The sequence below is a fragment of the Dufourea novaeangliae genome, unplaced genomic scaffold (genome assembly GCF_001272555.1).
Source record: "Dufourea novaeangliae isolate 0120121106 unplaced genomic scaffold, ASM127255v1 scaffold96, whole genome shotgun sequence".
Classification (NCBI taxonomy): domain Eukaryota; kingdom Metazoa; phylum Arthropoda; class Insecta; order Hymenoptera; family Halictidae; genus Dufourea; species Dufourea novaeangliae.
The window spans coordinates 608,964-630,865 of NW_015373974.1; the positions used below are offsets into that span (position 1 = coordinate 608,964).

At 35.3% G+C, this 21,902-nt stretch overlaps 7 protein-coding genes across 11 annotated transcripts; 4 read left to right on the plus strand and 3 right to left on the minus strand.

The window, feature by feature from the left end:
* Window positions 1–372: 372 nt before the first annotated feature.
* On the minus strand, window positions 373–1,987 carry LOC107187039 (tRNA (adenine(58)-N(1))-methyltransferase non-catalytic subunit TRM6). The gene has a single exon (XM_015575035.1). The coding sequence runs from the start codon at window positions 1,985–1,987 to the stop codon at window positions 524–526; it is 1,464 nt and encodes a 487-aa protein (XP_015430521.1). The 3' UTR covers window positions 373–523.
* A 694-nt stretch (window positions 1,988–2,681) lies between these two features.
* Window positions 2,682–4,470, plus strand: LOC107187032 (translation initiation factor eIF-2B subunit gamma). The gene is made up of 4 exons (XM_015575029.1): window positions 2,682–3,358; window positions 3,433–3,745; window positions 3,967–4,196; window positions 4,265–4,470. Exons 1-4 carry the CDS (start codon window positions 2,682–2,684, stop codon window positions 4,422–4,424), a joined length of 1,380 nt encoding a protein of 459 aa, XP_015430515.1. The 3' UTR covers window positions 4,425–4,470.
* Window positions 4,471–4,725: 255 nt separating this feature from the next.
* Window positions 4,726–5,898, plus strand: LOC107187030 (60S ribosomal protein L37). Its single transcript, XM_015575028.1, has 4 exons — window positions 4,726–4,795; window positions 5,138–5,273; window positions 5,564–5,648; window positions 5,778–5,898. The coding sequence occupies exons 1-4, from the start codon at window positions 4,793–4,795 to the stop codon at window positions 5,827–5,829; spliced, it is 276 nt and encodes a 91-aa protein (XP_015430514.1). The 5' UTR covers window positions 4,726–4,792; the 3' UTR covers window positions 5,830–5,898.
* Window positions 5,899–6,127: 229 nt separating this feature from the next.
* Window positions 6,128–7,455, plus strand: LOC107186945 (mpv17-like protein 2). The gene is made up of 5 exons (XM_015574918.1): window positions 6,128–6,306; window positions 6,419–6,457; window positions 6,542–6,984; window positions 7,242–7,367; window positions 7,438–7,455. Exons 1-5 carry the CDS (start codon window positions 6,231–6,233, stop codon window positions 7,453–7,455), a joined length of 702 nt encoding a protein of 233 aa, XP_015430404.1. The 5' UTR covers window positions 6,128–6,230.
* Window positions 7,456–10,065: 2,610 nt separating this feature from the next.
* LOC107186974 (transmembrane emp24 domain-containing protein bai) lies at window positions 10,066–12,487 on the minus strand. Of its 2 annotated transcripts, XM_015574952.1 has the most exons (6): window positions 12,211–12,487; window positions 11,682–11,826; window positions 11,545–11,615; window positions 11,180–11,182; window positions 10,695–10,821; window positions 10,066–10,612 (listed from the first exon to the last, which is right to left on the minus strand). In XM_015574952.1, the coding sequence occupies exons 1-6, from the start codon at window positions 12,379–12,381 to the stop codon at window positions 10,491–10,493; spliced, it is 639 nt and encodes a 212-aa protein (XP_015430438.1). In that variant the 5' UTR covers window positions 12,382–12,487; the 3' UTR covers window positions 10,066–10,490. The 2 variants fall into 2 exon arrangements, with proteins under 2 accessions (XP_015430438.1, XP_015430439.1); XM_015574953.1 differs by lacking the exon at window positions 11,180–11,182.
* On the plus strand, window positions 12,079–16,935 carry LOC107186973 (merlin). Of its 4 annotated transcripts, none has more exons than XM_015574948.1 (10): window positions 12,079–12,136; window positions 13,174–13,323; window positions 13,500–13,606; window positions 13,689–13,818; window positions 13,897–14,102; window positions 14,250–14,477; window positions 14,604–15,022; window positions 15,484–15,613; window positions 15,677–16,012; window positions 16,297–16,935. In XM_015574948.1, the coding sequence occupies exons 3-10, from the start codon at window positions 13,508–13,510 to the stop codon at window positions 16,672–16,674; spliced, it is 1,926 nt and encodes a 641-aa protein (XP_015430434.1). In that variant the 5' UTR covers window positions 12,079–12,136; window positions 13,174–13,323; window positions 13,500–13,507; the 3' UTR covers window positions 16,675–16,935. The 4 variants fall into 4 exon arrangements, with proteins under 4 accessions (XP_015430434.1, XP_015430435.1, XP_015430433.1 ...); XM_015574949.1 differs by lacking the exon at window positions 12,079–12,136 and having other exon boundaries at window positions 13,139–13,323; window positions 14,604–14,813; window positions 14,916–15,022; XM_015574947.1 differs by lacking the exon at window positions 12,079–12,136 and having other exon boundaries at window positions 13,139–13,323.
* A 2,542-nt stretch (window positions 16,936–19,477) lies between these two features.
* Window positions 19,478–21,277, minus strand: LOC107186976 (peroxisome assembly protein 12). Its single transcript, XM_015574955.1, has 6 exons — window positions 20,994–21,277; window positions 20,616–20,724; window positions 20,328–20,524; window positions 19,880–20,248; window positions 19,722–19,807; window positions 19,478–19,648 (listed from the first exon to the last, which is right to left on the minus strand). Exons 1-6 carry the CDS (start codon window positions 21,111–21,113, stop codon window positions 19,537–19,539), a joined length of 993 nt encoding a protein of 330 aa, XP_015430441.1. The 5' UTR covers window positions 21,114–21,277; the 3' UTR covers window positions 19,478–19,536.
* Between the last annotated feature and the right edge of the window lie 625 nt (window positions 21,278–21,902).

Genomic DNA, 21,902 nt, shown 5'->3' on the forward strand with positions numbered 1-21,902 from the left:
AATTTAACATTACTCCTTAAAAAACGTATTATCGTTTGTGTTATGGAATTCGAACCGTGAATGAGGATCAGCTGATCGAATTAAATACCATCTATAAATCATCCCCTCTACTAACTAAAGATAGCACACTGCTATCTTTCCTATCCCCACCCGAAAATTGAAATTCAATGTTTAAAATGGAATTTCGTTTAATTTTCTGTGAGATACTTAATACAGTTTCTTTCTAATAATTTAGTATTTTCGTTTTATTATTTCTTTAATGAATATCACGTTGCATTTTATTTTTACTAGACAGCATATGCATTTATGAATATTATTCGAATTTATTTATAAATATTATTAATGAATCAAGGGTGAATAACGAACAATGTGTATATTAAATAATAATCTTTTATTTTCTGCTTCTTTTCTTAGATTACTTTTAAATGGAAAACACTTGTATAAAAGAGACTGCTTTACTTTCTTACTGTACAGAATTTTTCTTAGTGTTTACATCGGTGTCATTGAGCTGCAATAACGTCTATTATTCAACTAAATATCCTGTTAATAAATAACCGCCTGTATCACTAGTCAAGACGTCAGGATGTGTTCTGTCTGGTAACACTTGGTAAGAGCGTAAAAAGTTTGAAAACAGTCTTAAATTAACAACGTTCTGTTGTTGTTTTAATGCCACGTATGTCTCTTGTAGCGGTTCCCGATAATTATGATAGATTACAAAAGGCCTGGATGCACCCAAAAACGGCAGGAGAGCGGTGACAATATTCAAAGGGTGTTCTTTGGCTACAATAGCCAGTCCTCGAGCTTTTGAGTTATTTACTAGATCCACAGCCTGTTGTGTTTTTAATAACCATCTTGGCTTTTTTGAAGGTACAGCCTCTGTAGATTCACATTCGTTAGATTCATCTAATTTTCGTTTGGTCCCTGTTGAACAGTTCTGCGCACTATGCTCTCTGGAAACTTTATGACTTTCAGTAATTTCATTCGTATGATTAATACATTCTGAATGTTTGTTATTAGTCTCTTCATTCTGAGGAATCTGATCATGTAACTCGACCTTTGGGGACACTTCATCATTTGTATGACTTCTCTCAGGGGTGGTTACTTTATTTTGTTCAATCTTACTGTTCAAATTATTCCTTGCTTTTTTTGATGCCAAAATATTAGTGAAAACAGCATCTTCACCCTGGTAATGTACCCTCAAAAAGCTGTAAATATTGACATTTATTAACCTGTTTAATTGTTCTTCGGGAAAATTCATGGCATGAACAAGCAAAATCTGAGGCACATTTCCCGGGTGCATGTTGATCAAATGTCCTTCTGTACTTGCACCGATCCTATTTAACAGGGCAGTTGCCGGCAAGCCTTGTGATCCACTGTCATATAACATAAACAATCCATCTGATTGAACATCGCTATACGACAGTAACTGTGCCAATGCATCCATTCGTAAGTTTCCAATTTTGCCATGATCTAACTTAAAGTACACGTCATGCAAGGAACTTATATTTGGCTTTAATATAGTTAAATACCGAAGATACTTTCGTTCTTTCTTCTTCAGATATTTTTCCTGCGAATACTCTGTTCTATCTAAAAAGGATTTATTGTTCTCAATCAAACTACCCACTATCTCCTTGCCACTTTTACCAGCTTCCTGAAGTTGAAGGATTTCTTCTTTGGATAGTTTTTGTGAACTCCCGTCATCAACAATGGAACGATTATCGTTACCACTGGGTAGAGTACTTAACAAATCATTCCAAGATTCAGTTTCTGGTGCTTCTTTTAGAGAGAAGGACCTTTTCCCACTTTTCGAGGGTATCATTTCGAAAGTGGTCCAGAATCGTTTCCCAATAATTTCACCCATATTCACAAGGTCTTTTCCTAACATTAACTGACCATTGCCAGTTACCTTATAAATCTTCTTAAAATTTAATTTCTTTACTATAACATATTTCCCTATCGTAATTATATCATCTTCGGATTCGCACATGTTTGTTAATTTCATCGGTTTCTTCGTACACGTTTTTCTATTTTAGGTTACGGTATCATTTTTAGGTTACGGTACTTGACACACAACCGTACATACTTAACATCAACTTGTGATCCTTTGACGTAAATTGATTTCAAATTAGTATACCAATCCTTATATTATTTCATAGGTATGTGATCAACTGTACAATCTTTAGAAATATGTACGTGCGATCGAGAATTTATTTAGTTTACAATCTGGTATAACCTAACTATGTGATATACATAACCTTAAATTCAGATATACAAAATCAACACATCTGTCAGAAACAGTGTCGTAGGATTGTTGATACATGAATATTATTTAGTGTCAGAAATTATTTCATTTAAGCTACATCGGTAATACTTTCTTTATCTTTTATTGTTACATTTTTATTCATATTCTTGTAGGCACTAGGTATAAAATAGTGAATTGAGTATATAAATATCTAATGTCATTTTTTGGTTAAACCTCAAAAGACCATTGTAGTACTACAAAAAATGTGTATTTAATCCAAGACATAGTACTTTGCAGTACTTAGAAAAAACATTGTTTACGACAAAACTCAAAATAATGTAATCTTAGTACATGGAGTTTTATTCTTTTTAAAATTATCTCTTTGATATACGTAGAGGGATTTTAATTATAATTGTTTCTTGTCGCAGATAATTCAGACATGTTTCTCTACAAAGAATTCCAAGCAGTCGTTCTTGCTGGTGGAGTAGGATCTCGAATGACTGAACTTACTTATGGACAATATAAATGCTTATTGCCAATTGGAAATGTACCAATGCTTTGGTATCCTCTTCAGTTGTTGGAACGTGCTGGTTTTAAAGAAGCCATTGTTGTTGTATCAGAGAATATGGAAACCAATGTGTCATTAGCCTTGAACAAATTGAATCTTAAGATTAAGATAGACGTTGTCCCAGTTGAGGATGCGGAAGACCTTGGAACCGCAGACTCAATTAGACTTATTCACGAGAAGATTCACACTGATTTTCTAGTGATCTCCTGCGATTTGATAACGAACGTTGATATAGGCGAAATTTTAAATTTGTATAGGAAACACAACGCCAGCATCACTGCACTGATGCTGCCAGCGCCTAAGCTACCAGACGATTTTGTCACTCCAGGGCCGGAAAACAAGCAGAAACCTGAGACTGATTTAATTGGTATCGACAATGAAACGGGACGTTTAGTTTTCCTGGCTTCTGCCTCGGATTTCGAGGAAACTATTAACATTTCTCAAGCGCTCCTTCGAAAGCACACCAGTTTCACTATCCACTCAAAGTTATTGGACGCCCATTTATATGTTTTCAATAAGTGGGTCTTAGATTTCTTAGTGCACAATAAGTAAGTGATATCGAATTAAAAAACTTCAGACGTTCAATATATCACGTCGTGACAAATTATGTTCTCGTTTATAGGAATTTTAGTACACTGAAAGGTGAACTTCTTCCATATATTGTCAGTAAACAATTGGCTAAGCCTCCCAAGCAATGCGTGGATGATAAAAATACGTCGATAGTACGGGTGAATTTAAAGGAAGACATCTTCCGTTTTGCTGTTGAGAAACCACTAGACGAATTAATCAGGAAAATGTCGGCGTACAATGACCATAGCACTGATTTAGAGGACGCATATCATGGTGACATAGTGAAGTGTTACGCTCATATTGTTAATGATAAATTTGGACTCAGAGCTAACACTATACAAATGTACCATTTCGCTAATTCCAAGGTGAAAACAAAGACAGTCACATAAAATATGAATGTGAAAGCAAAACAAATACAAGACGTTTAATAACATGTAATACCTACTTAAGGAGTGGACAAAAGTTACGAAATTTGTTTTCTCATCCTCCATCTCCTATTGAAGGGGGTACCATGTGTTACGAAACACCCTGTATATTAATGCTAACTTTAATCAATAATGTTAGATTAACAGAATAAATGTTTTAGATATCAGAGTGGTGGAGTAATGACGATATAGAGCAATCTAATATCCCGAGCATTTCAGCCACAGCTACAATACGTAGTACACAAATGCAAGATTGTCGTGTAGATGATAATACTATCGTAGACGAAAAAACATCCCTTAAACAAAGTCATTTTGGACCAAATGCAGTTGTTGACTCAAAGACTAGAGTATCTCAGAGTGTTATAATGGACAATGTAACGATTAAGCAGAGGTACATTAAAGAATAATTAAGTAAATAATATAATTTAACATTTTATACGTGTACTTTGTTATTTACAGATGTGTGATACATAATTGTATATTGTGTAATGGCTGTGTCATCGAAGAGGGTACAGAATTGAAAGATTGCGTAGTTGGTCCTCAACATATTGTAACAAGTGGAAGTCAACATTCTCGTGAAGTTCTCACCGACGCTGACAAGCTCATAGAAATTGAATAATTGAACAAAACATATTATTTAGTTATTTAAACTTTAAACAATAAAGCGCCGTATTTAAAAATGATTGTTTTCTCTTTAAAATAATATAATTGCTTTATCTTAATTCAGTTTTTATAATGATAGGGTTATTAACCTTCCAAATTAGAGTATATACGATATCAAAAGTACAATGAAGATTAATAATTTTCTGTTTATAGATATTTAGAATTTATTAACGTAGATACAAAGTCGTACGATTAAAATTATATTGAACTGAGAACCACTGATATATATATGATTCGACCTTCTTCAGACTTCAGACTGAACGAAGGAACGAACGGTTTCGGAACGCAGTTCATCGTCTCTTTCGAAGTGTTCCTTCGTGCAAGATGGTGAGTGAAAATTTCAGCAATTAATATCTGTTTATTACACAGTGATCTTAGAACTTTATCGCGTGAAAAGTACGAGAAACGTTACGATAACTTTTACAAAAACAATATATGGCAATAGTTCTGGTGGAAACATTCGGAATAAATAGATAATACGCGTTATATAGTGCCATAGGTTATACGGGGAATGTTTACGATTTGCATGCGGCTTCAAGAACTGTGACAGAACAGGATAAAAATATCCAAATTCGATCAATTTTCGAGTGTTACGTTTTAATAGTTAATGTCGTCGAAATCGAAATAATTTGATGTCGCAACTGTATTATGAAATTTTGATGTTCACAGACGAAGGGTACGTCAAGTTTTGGTAAGCGGCGGAACAAGACACATACGTTGTGCAGACGATGTGGTCGTAGCTCGTATCACATCCAGAAGTCACAATGTGCTCAATGTGGATATCCTCAGAAGAAAATGCGATCCTGTGAGTTTTACTGGCTGCTAATGTCCATACAAACATAGATTTTTATAGGTCAATTTATAGAGTGGAGTCAAACAGTAGTTCGTTTATTTTATCAAAAGTTTCCAGAGGCTTCAATAATATAACTAATCTCATAAAATTTGCTATTCTGGAAGTTACAGATTTTTTCTAGCACTTCTAACATGAAATGGCCACTAGTGCCTGAAGAGTTACGATTCCTAAAGAAAACTTAGTCTCCAGCTTCGTATTACAGCTAGAAGCTACAATTTTTCAATAGCATTATGTGTTTTCAGATAACTGGTCAGTGAAAGCAAAGAGGAGGAAGACCACCGGTACTGGTCGCATGCGTTACTTGAAAATTGTTCGGCGTAAATTCAAGTAAGTTTAAGACAACTTTCCACAGGTTTACATTCAAACACAGTAACACCAAAATGAAACTTTGTTAATAAAATTAAGGACTACTTTCCTCAAGTCCTTCTCGATGTTTAAAACACTTCACATTTTCAGGAATGGATTCAGGGAAGGTTTACCGAAACCAAAAGCTGTTGCAACTATATAATTCTGACTTTTGTCGATGTGTTGTATATTTGTAAGATTTTGACTGCTAATAAACACAAGAAAACTGTAAGAAGTATTTTACATTATCTTAAAACAATCGTATTTTAGTAGGTAAACATTTATCTCTGGTAAATAAACATGTATGTCGCAAGATGATAGTTCATTGATCGCGTTGTTAGCATTTTTACCAGGTACAGTGAAACAGATAACGCAGAATGCATTGCAGAATGGGACTGCGTCGACTGCGCAGTCGCGGTGGAAGTTTTGACTGCGACCGACCTTATAATTGCCACGGCTTTCCGAATTTCTAGCAGTAACTCGCGGATCTGTAGTGCAACATGATAACAGTCGTCCGCTTGTGAAACTTGGTTTAGTCTTCGCCCTTTACCTAGTAAAAACGGTATGTTCCGCTGCCGTGTTCAGCCAAGATTTCGCCTTCACAAACATCAGAAGATCAAGAATAGGTGCATGATCATATAGCAGTAACAAGAGAAATAGGAAGAAGAAATTTAACTAACTTATCATTGAGGCGAACAGAGAGAAGAGCTGAAATTTCTAAAGAAGAAAAACCATAAGGATTACCAACGCAGATTCTGTTGCACAAATGACCATTTGGAGGAAATTATTTGGTAAATAGTCACTGGACTGCTTCAGTTCAGTCGTAAGTCACTCGAAAAAATTATTATATGTCTTCGTGGGTATTTAATTGCTAGGCAAGTACCTGCTGGTCACAAACACGGTCAGTTGCGGCTTGATGATGGCAGCAGCAGACATGATCCAACAACGCAGTGAACACTGGAAGAAAAATAATGGTCTACCAGGGGGAAGTCGTGTATTGGCTGCATCGTTAGAGGACCAAGAACGAAAGTTGAACGCTTCTAGCTCAGACATATATATGCACGATTATATTAGGACTAAAAACATGACGACCGTGGGTCTGGTTCAAGGTCCCTTTCATCATTGGTTCTACTTGGTGTTGGACAAAGTTATACCTGGTAGAACCGCATTATCAGTCGTTAAAAAGACGTGTCTCGATCAGACGATTGCTAGCCCTACCTGTTTGGGCATATTTTTCATTGGTCTTGGTGTATTGGAGCATCACAAGATCGAGGAGATCTACGAGGAGTTGAAAGTAAAATTGTACGACACGTGGAAAGTATGTATTCTATACCATAAGGAGACTTTTATAAAATAGCACAGCCCCTATTTAAAAAAATTAGGAATTCTTACATGTTCGCTATAAGAAATTCGAAAATATTAGGCAGAGTACTTTGTTTACTACGTGATATATTTGTTATTCAAAAGAAGTTCAAGAAAAAATGAGCGTGATTTACGAGTTAGTTTAGTATTTAGTCTGAAAAAGGTACACGGACATCTGCTTGGATAAATAAATAAAATAGCTCCTTTTTTTAGGTGGATTGCTGTTTCTGGCCTCCAACACAGTGTGTCAATTTCATTTTTGTACCCTTTCGGTACCGAGTTTTATATACAAATTTTATGACAATGATCTATGACATTTTCCTGTCGTACATGAAATATGTAAGTGCCATTCAGTCCTCGGTTGTCAATTTTTATACTCTGATTCACCAACGGTTGTTCCTTTTTACAGGACCATCAGTATGATTAATGTAAAGTCTCAGGGCTAGTCTACATCGGTGTAATTCTGTTCACTTCATCTTCAGTCATCCATAGCTGATAACATACGTATTGTTCTTAGGAGCATGGTGACTTACGAAAATTGTAACACCAATCAATCTTCTATGAATTAATTGATATCGTGTCCAGCATATGTAAGACACCATTGTTTTTGTAGATTAATCGAGCGTTTTATGTTGTCGCCAGTCCTAGTAACAACACATTTGAGAGACAATGGACATCAGTCGGTAAGTTAAATATTTACCATACAAATCACATTTTTTTGATCACAAAGTTGTTTTTGTGTCGTTATAAAATTCCGTTATCACGTTCCGGAAGTTTCGTTATCCTTTTTTATTCAACATGACTGGATGATATATCTAAGATGTAGCAACTAAGTAATCGCTCTGTGCTGCATTGTTTGTGATAAGAGTTAAGGAGATAATCTCATTAACGATCGAAAGAAAAATGTGTTCTTTTTCGTGGAGAATTTTCAACAAAATTAGCTACGAAAATTCATCAAGTCGCGTATTTTTAATAACCATCATACATTGTGGATTAACATTAAGTTTCAAGTGGAAAAAATTTCGTTTTTTATTTTCCATTTGTAATTGTGCATGGAAAAATATTTAAAAAGCATGCGTTTTTCAGTTCAATGAGAATATCCTCTTAGGCTAAAAAGCCAGTATAAGACTTTTGTATGTTATATTGTGATGTCTTTATTTTGACGCGCTGAAAATCTCCGAGCATTATAGTTGGCGTCGAAGTTTCGCAACTTATCGGTCTCGTGCATCCGAATGATCCTTATCGATATTTTATCGTCACGTGTGTTGTATGCAACCTCGTGTCTGGTGCATCCCGACGGAATTTTTAATTGTTTTCTTATCGCGCGTAAACGGCCGTCCATCGAACGGGAATTGTTTATTAGGCTGTGACTGCTTTTGTTTGGCGTTCGGCGTCGGTGGGGGATTACGGGAGTCTCCTGAACCGTCAGTCGCCGGTGAGCAAACAAACGATCGTTGAAACGCAAACACAAACAATAAACTGTGCGAAACAATAAACAAGAGATACCTCAATGTATTTCCCAATCGAATCTTCTGGAAAAGCGATTAAAGCGTTTTGTTTGTGTCCACATGTAAGCTCGCCCTAAACCAAAATTCTGAGTATTTAAGCCAAGGCGTTGTAAAATAAAACTAGAATCAAAATATAATTTATGAGTGCGATGCATCAATCATTCACATTGTGATGTCATACATGTTTTATCATTTCTGATACTTTTTATTCCATTTGTAAACAGATATTTCTCTATTTTAAGGTGTTGCGTCTAGATTATTTTCTATTTTTGTACAATTTAAGAAGTTTAGACGAATAGTTCAAAACAGAGAGTGAATATATCCCTCTTCTAAGATGACAGACATCTTAAAGATTAATTAATATATTTACTTAAATTATCTTATTTTTTTGAGATTTAAATCTTGAACGAGGAATTTCGTTTTTTGCTTTTACTGTTCAAATGGTCACTAATTTGTTGGAGAATAAATATTAAAGATTACATGTGTAAATAAAAATTCTATTTTACTTGCTATAAAAAACATTACTATAAAAAATACGTAATCCGTAGTGACTACATCTGAATAAAATCACAAATTATAAGGTATATAGACAAAAAGTTTATAAGAACAACATTTCATATAAATAACAAAAATCTGGTAAACAGACATTTCATTGTATTATCCATGGTTAAATTGTTTATGAAATGGTGGAAGATCCAAAATTCGAGCAGTGCCAAGGAGTATTAACCCTGGAATACATGATTAAAATTTTAATTAAGAACTGTACTGAAGTAAAATAAAAAATTCGCAGCCAATGTCAATTATAGTTACGGTTAACGTTTAAGTGCTACTTAATCAACCGTTCAGGTTAGATTGCATAAAATGCAATTTTTTTTACGATATTCTTTTTAAGTGAATGAAAAAAAGATGAATTACCGCTTCCAATAGTGTACATCATAGATTTTCCGACAATTTTTTGGAATTTCTTCGAGTGGTACGAAACATATAAACCGGAACCAATAAGTCCACAACCACTAAAGATTCTACATCCAAGACAGTCTCGATCTCGATGTTTAATTATGTTATTCACTGCGCCTGTTGTTTCTGTCATTTTTGTCTTGAAAAAATGCAACACAATATTTACAGAACGTTTACAGTGGAACCTTTATGATACACTCTTGTTAAGTTGTTTTTGGATTATGTTGGTTATGTTTCGACCGCCATATTTTATTATGAAATCAATAAAGATCGGAAGTACATTCAAATTTTTTTATTTTAGTAAAAATGGTAGATCTTATTTGGATTTGTAAATAAATACACACAGAGAAGTTGTATAAACGCTTAATTTCGTTTAATTAATCAAAATAAATTGAAGTACTAAACATATGACCTTCATCCCTTATTACATATTTTATTATCTAAAAATAAGATTTAAATAGCATTTATGTAAATCAATCGCAGTAACTTATATTTATTTTATTTTTAAAAAGGGAATCACGCTTCTGAAAATTTCTTTTATAAACCTTCAACCCAAATGTGCAAATGTCTGAAGGAGTATAAAAGAAAAGTTTAATATATAGTGTACCTATTCAATCTGACTTTATCTGTCGTTTTATTCCAACGTAATTACTAGACTGTGGATGTTTATGCAAATACACATGTTTATAGATTGATTTACGGCAACTGAAATTTATCGATATCGTTAAGGGTCTTATCAGGTCTAAGATAAAATAAAAATCTAACTGAACTTTATTGAATTTTTTACTGTACGGAGTTTCAGACAGAATCGTGTACGTTATAAATGCATAACATCCCCACTCTAATAATCAAATATACAAAGTACAAGTCTACGAAGTTTCCTTATCAAATCTGGTGATCTTCCTTCACTTGTTCATCGAACAGATGAATAAATAAAATTATGTAGGATGTAAAAATTTGTTAGAAAATGGAAAATCTTTGCTGACTTTCTCTCTATTTATTCGATAAGTTTTTTCGCTTTGAAGAAACGCCTCAGGTACAAAACTTGCCAGGTAGAGAGTGCCAAAAGCCATAATGTGGAAAATATACTGAAGTGCAGAACTCGAGTGTTTGTGGTCTCTGAAATTTTAGAAAAAAAAAATTAATTGATTATTTACAGATTCAGTAAGAGTAGAATGGCAATAGAAATTTGTATTTGTACCATTAGTATCTCTCATCTCTTCCTCATTCTTTCTCATTCGAGCAAAGTCTTGAACAATTGCTTCGGATAAATCCTCCAAACGTTTCAATTCTACTTCGGAAGGTTTCAATTTCGCAGCTTCGCTTATCTATCAGGAAAAAGGTAGATGGTTATTTTAACTGGGTTGCTATAGAAAGCAGTTGGAAACTCGAACTCAAAATAAAAAACTTCAAACTTTGTTAGAAATAATACTTAATTGCAAAAGGAAGTTTAATTTCTCGATAATTATGGTGATAATGTTTCGAATAGGAAACGATCTACAGCAGGTGATGGAAGTGCAAGTGAAACTACTATAAACACTGAAATAACTCATCGCGTTTTGTACAAAGTGCACACATTAATTTTTAGTATCTACAAAATGCATTATTTCTTGCAAGAAAAAATGAAACCCATGCTGTTAAAAGCCACACTAGTGATAGCTATTGAAACCAATTTCTCTACATTACCAACTGTGCACCCATATAAGCCACATATAGAAAAAAAGAGAAGAGATGAAATATCATGAGATTGTCGATCAAACAGGTCAGGGGTTGGCAATCTACAGTAAACATTACTATATGTGAAAGTACGATGGATTGCCAAGTCCTGCTGTAAACTAATATAGTGTGTTAAAACTCTTCCTACTGGAAGCCTATTAATAGATTCTTTTATTTGGAATTTTTCAAAATACTTAATGGTCGAATATTGCCCTGCAGGTAAAGAATTAACACTAAACTAGAACTGCCGAATAAGAATGACAGAGTAATAGAAAATTTGATGAAAAACATAATCTGCCACCAATCAAAATTAGGTATCCAATAAAAGAACTTACTCCTTCGTAATTCTTTGCTTCAATACCACGCTTTGTAACCAAGTGGACTTCTTGTTTGATCTGTTTTATATCTGAAAAATTTCACTTGTAATTACAAAAACGTAATGTTAAAAACATTTATGGGTTCTTGTACATACTGCCTGAGAAAGACGGCTGTATGGCATGGGCCATGAAGCAGATCTCGAATGTGTCGTATGTCTCCATAACAAACGTGAATTTCAATATCTTCCCATGTGGTATGTTATCATTTCTAGAAAGTATTTCTCCCTTGGAATCTCGAATCTACTCAAGAAAGTAATCATAAGCCGTAAAATCAGGAAAATCTGATATTACATGAAACTAACAATATTGGGTCAGTGCAAAAGTCTTGATATAATATAGGTATCTTGAATTCTCTTGTGACAAAATGAATAAGAATAAAAAGTAATAATAATCAGATAAAGTACATATTGACAAAATTTTTGAAAGTAAATTTTTTTCTATAACAATTCGTGTATCTTAACAAGATCATTTCAAGACTCGCATCGACCCAACATTTCAACTTTTTATTTCGTAATGATCAAACGCGTAATGTGTGACATAGTGAGATAAGGTTAATTGAACATAACCTCGAAAATTTCAAGAACGTCAAATTAAGTTTCAGCTTCTTTTTTTAAAAAAACTTACAACGTATTCGGTTTTAACAGCCGGCGTTTCAGTGACTTCGTATTCTCCAGCGACCAAAACATGAGCTTGCGCTTCCTCTTTCAAACATTTCATCGAGTTCGGTTCAAGAAAGAATCTAATAGAATGTACGTACGCGAACAGTGACGCGAGTATTAATAAAACGCCTCGCATATTGGGACAATTTCTTGCGATCTCGTTGAATAATATTGAACAACAAACGTTACGATTAAACGAACATTATTAGAAAACCGTCAACATATCGATGAGTTGGCAGCCATTAAATATTTCGGGCGAGTCACGTGACGTATCGAGCAACACGTGTACATTTGAATTTCATTAGTTTTTTCCGAAAATCGTTAGATGGCGGTAGCTTCTTGTTCTTTAGATTCGATTTCATCTCTACATAGATAAATCGAACAGACAATAGAGTATCTTTGTAACAACAGTAATGTCTCGATGAGTGCAACGTACTCGGTTCCACTTCGAAGCATTTGTGGCAAGGCGGAAAGGTTTCAGCCCCTCATAAATTTGTCTTTTGCTCGAAGCCGAGCCTCTACTTAGTTTCTGCTTACTCTGTTTTAATTGGATCCACAGGGGCACTCCCCCAGTGATGAGAACAACGCCGTTGCTCGTGTCGCATTCATCGAGGAATCACTGAATATATTTTATTCAACTTCTGCATCGTATTCAGATCTCCCATAATTCTATGACATTTGAACTCAGAAGAAATCGAATCTCAACATATATAATTTGAAATCACGATTTCCGATCGGTCGAGTCTGACGAATGGCAGAGGATGTATAGTAGAGTGTCAGCGTAGCCATCGCTGAATGCGAAGTTGCTCGAATCGGCTGATATTACAGTGGAAATAAACTGTTTCGAAACAAGAAACCGAAGACAGTTTCCGTTGGCGGAGACAGTTCTGTGTTTTCTCCTGGGTGTTTCTTTCTTTTTTCGCTTTAGAAATAATGTCACGAAAAAGGAACGACACGACGCGATGATTCAATGAGGAAACTCTCAGCCAGAATTGTGATGATCTGTTACGGGAATCAAGTCCAAGAGATTTTAATTACGCGTTTCAATGTATTTGGTCAATATGCTGCGAATGCGTAGGTAAGGTTATCCATTATCCGACCTGTTTTGCTACGAAAATCCCGCTATAAACAGTTCAACGCTTACCAGAGTCTCGCGACACTCTTAGGAGAGCTTTAATATTTTTTTCTTCTATTTTTTTTTCTTTTTTTTCGCTGCGAATCTCGATTACCGCCCCTGCCTTTCGTGATGTTGAGTGAACATAATGAGGAATAAAATGCCACCGTTTCGAAGGAAAAAGTCCGGAAAATCTTTCCCCGTTAAAGTCTGTACCTTAGATGCTGAACTGGAATTCAGTTTAGAGGTTAGTTACTCGAGTTGTGCAGCTACTTTCCTATTATTCCAATATTATGTAAAGATTTTTGACAAATACGTTTTGTCTGTAGTGGAGATCAACGGGAAGGGATCTCTTTGATTTAGTCTGCCGTACAATAGGATTAAGGGAGACATGGTATTTTGGACTACAGTATGAAGATGCCAAAGGATTCATATCCTGGTTAAAATTGGACAAAAAGGGTGAGCTTTCAAACATATTCGTCGATTCTATTGTCTGTATGTACAATTCGCTATATGTTTGTTCTAAATTTATTATAGTCCAAGATCAATGCATCTCCCAGCAACCTACTACACCCTTCATGTTCTTGGCAAAGTTCTATCCAGAAGATGTCGCCGAAGAATTGGTTCAAGAAGTGACACAACATTTATTCTTTCTTCAAGTAAAACAAGCCATTCTGTCGATGGATATTTATTGCCCACCAGAAGCGTCCGTGTTGTTAGCTTCTTACGCAGTTCAGGCGAAGGTACTTGAATGTTATTACCATATAAATTCTTTGCTAAAGCTTTTCCTAGCTTCTCACAGTATATTACTGTTTCTCCTGAATAACACTCTTTTTAAACTGTGAATGGTTAAGCTGCCAAGTTATAAATTTGTGTTATATATCTTTCAGTACGGCGACTACGATGAAGTTTCTTACCGTCCTGGAATGCTTGCCAGCGAGGACCTACTGCCACAAAGAGTTATAGATCAGTATCAGATGACACCAGAAATGTGGGAGGACAGGATAAAGATCTGGTATGCGGATCACCGTGGGATGTCTAGAGACGAAGCGGAAATGGAATACCTTAAGATTGCTCAAGATTTGGACATGTACGGTGTTAATTACTTTCCTATTAGCGTAAGTATGGTAAAAATCAATCAACTGTCTAAATCTTGGTTCACTTCATATTTTGAAGCACGTTGATGATATCAATTTCATTGCATAATTTTGTAACGTGCCTTTCATTTGCCTGTTAAATTTCAGAACAAGAAAGAGACTGACCTTTGGCTCGGAGTCACGGCCCTGGGCTTGAATATCTACGAAAAGGAGAACAAGCTGGCCCCGAAAACAACGTTCACGTGGTCGGAGATACGGCACATTAGCTTCGACGACAAGAAGTTCGTGATTAAACCGGTGGAGAAGACGTCGCCGAACTTCGTTTTCTTCTCGCAGAAAGTTCGCATGAACAAACTGGTAAAAAAACAGTCAGATGTTGGCAGCTGGGTGAAGGGTTTGATAGCTTTAGGGTTCGACGAACATAGCAATGACAAAGCTGCTCACATGTTATTTGTTAAGATCCTGGACCTGTGTATCGGCAACCATGATCTGTTTATGAGGAGACGCAAGCCTGACTCGATGGAGGTGCAGCAGATGAAAGCACAGGCCAAAGAAGAGAAATCGAGGTGAGTCTTTAAATGCGCATACCTTACACCGTAACGATATCTTTTTTAAACATAAGGTTATATTATATTGTTAGATATTTGTGTAAATGAAAATTCTCTTAAAATTCTGATTAATACGAGTGTTATATGTTAAGCTAATTGCTTTAAGTAATTAATACAGGGACAAACTGAGCTCAATTTTGCAAAACATCGAATGCATGCAATCGAATGGGAAAACCATGTTACTCATCCTAATACATTGTTTCTTTGTTTACGCATTTCAAACCTAACAACGACATCCTCGTTTCTTCTTTTTTTTTATTTGAAATTTTGTAGGATCCGAAATCTAAGAATAAATAAATAAATGTTTATCCAGGTTAGTATGTTTATTTATATAAATAACAAGGTGACTTTGGGACAAACGTATCTTTTAATAAACAATATTTCACAATTTCCTCTCTATAATAGTTCCCTTTTAATAGGAGACAAATCGAAAGGAATAAGCTGGCACGAGAGAAACAACTAAGGGAAGCTGCGGAGAGGGAGAAGGCAGCTATGGAACAACGACTTCTACAATATCAAGAAGAGATTCGTCTGGCGAACGAAGCGCTTGTAAGAAACCTAACTTTGTTGTTTAAAAACTGTCCCGGATCATTCAAACAAAATCCATTGCAGAGGAGATCCGAGGAAACCGCAGACCTGTTAGCTGAGAAAAGTCGCGTCGCTGAAGAGGAAGCGATGTTGTTGAGTCAGAAAGCTTCAGAGGCCGAACAGGAGATCACACGTATACGATTGAACAACATGAAGACGGAGGAGGAGAAGGTTCACCTGGAGAGAAAGACCAGAGAGGCCGAATTGCTCACTGAGAGACTGGTGCAGGAGTCGGAGAGAAGAGCTGCTGAGGCTGAGAAATTGAAGGACGAATTGTTACGCGCGCGTATTGCGGAGAAAGAAGCGAAAGAAAAATTGCTGGAATTCCTCAGCAGAAACGCTTACACCGCTACCATAGCTGTAAGTAGCCAGGCCGTGAGCTCCATTAACCCTCGAAGGTCTGGGACGAACTTGGCAGACGAATACAAGGTCATTTTAACCCATAGTATAATTTCCATTGTACATACGCAGATTTCAAGAAGAAAATTTTGCATAAAAGTTGATATGTTACATTTCCATATATCCTCAAAGAATACAGCCATAGCTACAGATCGGTCAAAGTGACCCTGCATTCCCTGTACGAGGGTTAAATTTTACCATTTATACGTCAGCTATTCACACACGTGCTTCTTCGCGTATTGCAGCCCGTGCCAAATCTATTTCCATCAACGCAAGTACTTCCGTCGGATTTGCAGGCAGACCTTCAAACGTTGCAGCTGGACGCGGAACCGTTGCCAGCCGACCTAACCTCGTACGACTTGATCGCGGACGGGGACGTTGACCAGCTGTCGTTGGAGATCGAGAAAGAACGGGTGGACTATTGGGAGAAGAGTAAACATTTGCAGGAGCAGCTAAGAGAATTACGCACGGAGATCGAGGTGATGAAGGTCGGGGAGAAACAGTGCGAATTGGATCAGTTGCACGAGGAACAAGTGCGACTCGGTGAGAACAAGTACAGTACATTGAAAAAAGTGAAATCCGGATCCACCAAGGCGAGAGTTGCATTTTTCGAGGAGTTATAGGTTATGTATCGTTGAAAATGAAAAGTTTCCACGCTTTAATTCCGCGGACGCAATCTACGAGACGAAGTTATTACGGCGATTCGGTATGAAATATACTCTGTGAGATTTACGAATCGCGTAGACACGTGCGTATGTATACGTTGTAGAATACTGAAAGCGTACGCTTCACTCTATACATAACAAAATGTACATTCTGCTTCATCGTATGCATAGTGACAGTTGTATCTGCATGCTAATATTTAAACCAGTCAGCGTTGTTATTAGGCCGTACTTGAGTTTTCTCGTTGAACGATTATCACAGTAGAATTGTCCCCTTTCTCATTTGAAAGTAACACTTTGCTTGCCGGTGGTTATTTAATGGACTCTTCAGTACCAACAATTAATCGCCAAGAGCCTGTTGATCTATTTTTTCAAACTCTGTAGGATATTATAATCATATGAACAAGTAGTTTTGGAATTCTTACTCAAAGGAATATTAGTAGGCCTCTTATAAATAAGCATCGATATCGAAAAGCCTGTTAATAGGCTTCCAGGTGGAAAAGTGTTAATAGTTTTCTCTGATCTACGTATTTGCATGTAACTACTGAGCTAACTCTGAATCGTAAGCGACCCGTAGAAGGTGAAACTTTTACACGGAGTACACACGCAGAAATCAAAATTACAACTACAATCTCTAGGTATTATAATTACATAGAAGTAAGTAATTCTTGACACGCGTCGATATTGTTTTTTTCATAAATGCGATGTGTTTGGATAAAGTTTAAGTCAGTAGATTAATGGCGAAAGTATACACGCGTAAATAGAGAATTTTATTTTTTTCTTCTGAAAGTATTGTCAGTGAAACACTAGTGTTCGATGTCGCATGTGTTGTTTGATGCTTCTATATTTTTTATATGAATTTTCGGTTACACAGGACTGACAATATTGTAGCGCATGCTTAGATACTGTGTTGCTATCAGAAATGGTAATACTCTCAGACGTGAAATTATCGAATGCCGGACCATGTGTCCTATGGATCGCATGATTATAAAAAAAAAGGAGCCCATGGAGAAACGCGTCTAAGCTGCAGTCTAGTCAAACAACTCACGTGAAAGAACTGGCTGTCAATCAGGATCTTTACTAAAAAAGAATGGCGATGAACCTGGTGTGATTTCGATAGACTGAAATTTTCATGCTCGTTCGCCACACAAATAACATTTCAACATTGAAAATTAATTCACTTTCATAGCCTGGTATGCAATCGCTGTAAAGTGCATATGTGATATCTAAAAGTTTCCAAATTATCAAAGGAAGGATCAAGTTTGTTTTAAAACATGATGTATGGGGACTGTGTACAATAATGAAGTGTTAACCTATACTTCTGAAAGTCTGATAGTAGTGAAAACTATACATACTCGTGCATGGATCGATTTTACAAAAATAAGTTTTTAAAAACGCTATCGATTTTTACGTAATTTTTACATACAGACATCGGATGTACTGTACTATTGTTTATATGGGATTCTTTTTATATTTCGTAATGTGCATTCGTTGATGTCACTCGAAAACAAATGTGTTTGTAAACATAAAATTTTGACAAATGTGTACGTGCATTGACATTTTATTAGGAAAGCTGTATAGATGTAAAGCAAAGCATTGTGAACAATTTTTATGCCATGAGACTACATGCTATGATAGCAGTTAGTTTGATTAGACTAGAGCGATAGAATCTTTGTGCATTAATTGTGGCCTTCGATGAGAAATGTTCCTATCGACGTGATAGAGAACTCAGTGTTCGAGTATTCTACTATAGGGCTTTCCACATATTTTTCTACGACAAATCTATAAGAATTTTTGTGAACTTTGGACGTTCGATGCGAGAATAAATAATTAAGTCGACTCTTTTGTAGAAATAGGATCAACGTTCCTAGATATTTTTATAATTACAATTGATTGGGAAATGATTGCAACGAAACATATTTTTCATGAGGAAATACATAGAATACTTTTTTTAAAAGAAACAAGGATTCTAACTTTTATGCAATACCAAGTATTGTGTACATTTTATAATCCTGCATTCTCCTGCTTTGTCCTTCTCCTTCTTTGTCTCACAATTAACTTTTAATGCTTCGAGTTAATTGAAATAGTTTCATTCGTTACGAAGCTGATAATCAATCATTTTTATCGGTGAGAATCTTGGATTTTCCATGTTTGGAAAGCTCTTTAGAAAAGTTTCTTATTCAAAGCAATTCGAAAGTGCCTTACATGCTACCAGTGTATTTATACAACTGTTACTCGAACACTGATTAATTTAATCATATGAAAGTAATGAATACAAAGTCTTTTAGATGTTGCTCTTTTATGTCACGAGCTAATATTTTTATTTTTTTTTCCTAGATCGTAGGAAATGTTGAACGTTATTAGTTTATTCAGTATTGAATATAATTGTGTTGCGTAAGATTTTTGACCAAAAATCTGGTGCGAGTGTTCAATCGGAGAATCGATAACTGGAACTTTTGGCGCCGTTGTCTGTGATTCGCGTGACGCGAGTGTATTTGGATGCTAATCGAAAAGTGCTTCGGCCATAATCAGTATTTTCTGTAATATAGAGGAATGTACCTGTAAATGTAATTCGCAAGTGCTTAATCAATTAGTGTACTTTATAATCCATGCCATGTTTTTCTTCCTTAGAGTCCAGATAATAATATTAAATTTTACATCATAATATGCAATAAAATATACACCAATACTTTCATGGTATCGGCGACAAAATTCTATCCTCCTTATAAATATAATTATAGAACATTTTAAAAATAAAAACCCTCTTTATTCGTATTTACACCGTGTTTAAGAAAATATTATGTATATATTTATACACATCGTTTAGTCCAAGTACAAACGTATCAAGTCGTCCTCCTTAGCAGGGTAGTTTGTCACTGGACACTTCCCAGTCTTACGTATCACAGGAAGAATACACTGATAACAAAACGCGTAACTGTAAAATAGAATGTTTATAAGATCACTGGCTACAACTCTTTTTAATATTGTTTTCTATGAAACACGCATACCCAGAAATAGGAAGCACTGTGGGCACCCTTGGTGCTTTACAACAAACAGGACATTTGCCTTTATGCTGCCTAGCTGTTTCAGGAATCTAATAATAATAAAGTTTAATTAATAAAGTATGACTATTTTGGATCGTAATATAGTTTGGAAAGATTTTTACCGTCGGTGGTGGAGGAGTTGGTAGTGTCATTAAACTTTTGTAATGATGCTCTTGAGTCCACCAAGAGACAAACTGAAGAAAAAATGCCCCCAATTCTAGGGACGTGGTTACCGTTCGTTGAAGTATATCCATGCCATCGGTAATATTAAAGGAATTATTTCTTATCTTTCTTAATAAATCAGAAATGCTAATTATTCGCTCTGGTTCAGCATATGTTAAAGTAACAGAAAGAAGCCTTAGAAGTGGCGATTGGTATACTGATTTTCCAGCAATATAAAGTATATAATTATAGAGTACTATGAATTCGTATATTATGAAACTTATCGTGCATCCCTTTACAACACAATGACGATATAGCTTCTGCCATTTCTGTAATAGAATGTCAATAATAAACTTTACCAAAAAGCAGTAACTTTTAGCAATAAAATTACAGGCATCAAATATTTACTGTTTGTGGCGCAGAATCATCTGCTTCTTCAAGCCTGTACCTCTGAGCTAGCTGATAGAGTTTACTCTTTAAATATGGGAATAAAACTAACAATACTAATGATAATTTTGCTCGTTTCTTTGGTAATTTTTGCCTGATTTTGGAATCTATTATTGCTATACGTTTTAAACCATAAAATGCCTCTGAAAAGGAAGCGGCTGAAATAGATTGTAGATTTGTATTATTCATGGTTGACTGAATAATTAATTACGAGTAGTAATAATTATGCAGTAGAAGTCAGTTACTTACAATACTTTTTGAAATAATGTTTTTGAAGTATTACATTAAATATTAGGTACCCTTCATCTGCCCATCTGAGAAGGTGTCCATATCTTTCAGGGTTGAATGATACGACAAACTAAAAAAAAGACAATAATATAAGCTGTTGTCATTATTACGCCAATTTAATTTTGAAAGAACAAGATTTCTGCACCGGATTTCCGGTTGACTGACGAATAAAAATAGATCGTAATTTTTTATTTATTTATTTATTATGCAAACTACAGCAGGAAATACAGAATTATAGTTACATAAAACTATACATATTTATTTAATTCAGACTATATTAACGAATAGTCGCGATTAATGGAACAATTCAACAAATCCGTCTTGGAGACCATAACCTACCGACAAAAGTTTTTTGAAAGCTGGCTCGACAGTTGACGCAAACGATTCTTGTGCTATAATTTCGAATATAGAAGGTCTGATCAACGTGGTTCCCGTTAAATGCGCTCCTTTCTCAGCCATAATCGTTATATTTTCCTGAGCACAAGTGTGCAACTTTTCATTATTTGTGTAATGGCCTACGATCCCGTGGTAATTACCACTATAAATTACAGATGTGTCAAAATACGCGTAAGGTATATTTGAGATTAGGTTTATTAAAGTACTTGTCGCTTTAATTAATCAAGTATCATGATGAAGCGCGAAGTTAATAATTTTGATGATCACAAGAGTTGTCAAACATATAACGTCCGCAGATTGAGGTTAAGGCAACGTATTCTTATATGCAGATGAAAGGATAAAAAATGTATCGTTTGATATTACTTAATCACATATGCTACTTGATGCATCTTTTAATTAATAATACATTTTTTACTGAAACGTCATAAGGCAGCATAACACCATCTATTATTAAATATCGGTACTAATTGGCTAGTAGCTTGAGCACTTGGCCGTAGATGGCGCCACAAGTCTATTCGTACTACATTTTTAGTAAGCCCGTATTAATTTCAAATGACTGTTAATATGTGATTTCAATTCAGAATATTTCCACAAACAAAATTTTTACCGACAATTTGCTTTACAAATCATTGACCACACGTCATATAAGAGAAAGTTTTTACATTAGACGATGACTCTTATCAGAGTGCATGGACAATATTACAACAGTTCAACCAATAGTATATACATATACTATACATCGCAACTTGGACAATATTAACAGACAAAAATCGGGATTCCATAATTTTCTTCCTATAATACATACGTATATTTTCCTAAAAACAATAAGATAAATTTCTAAAAAAAGAAAAA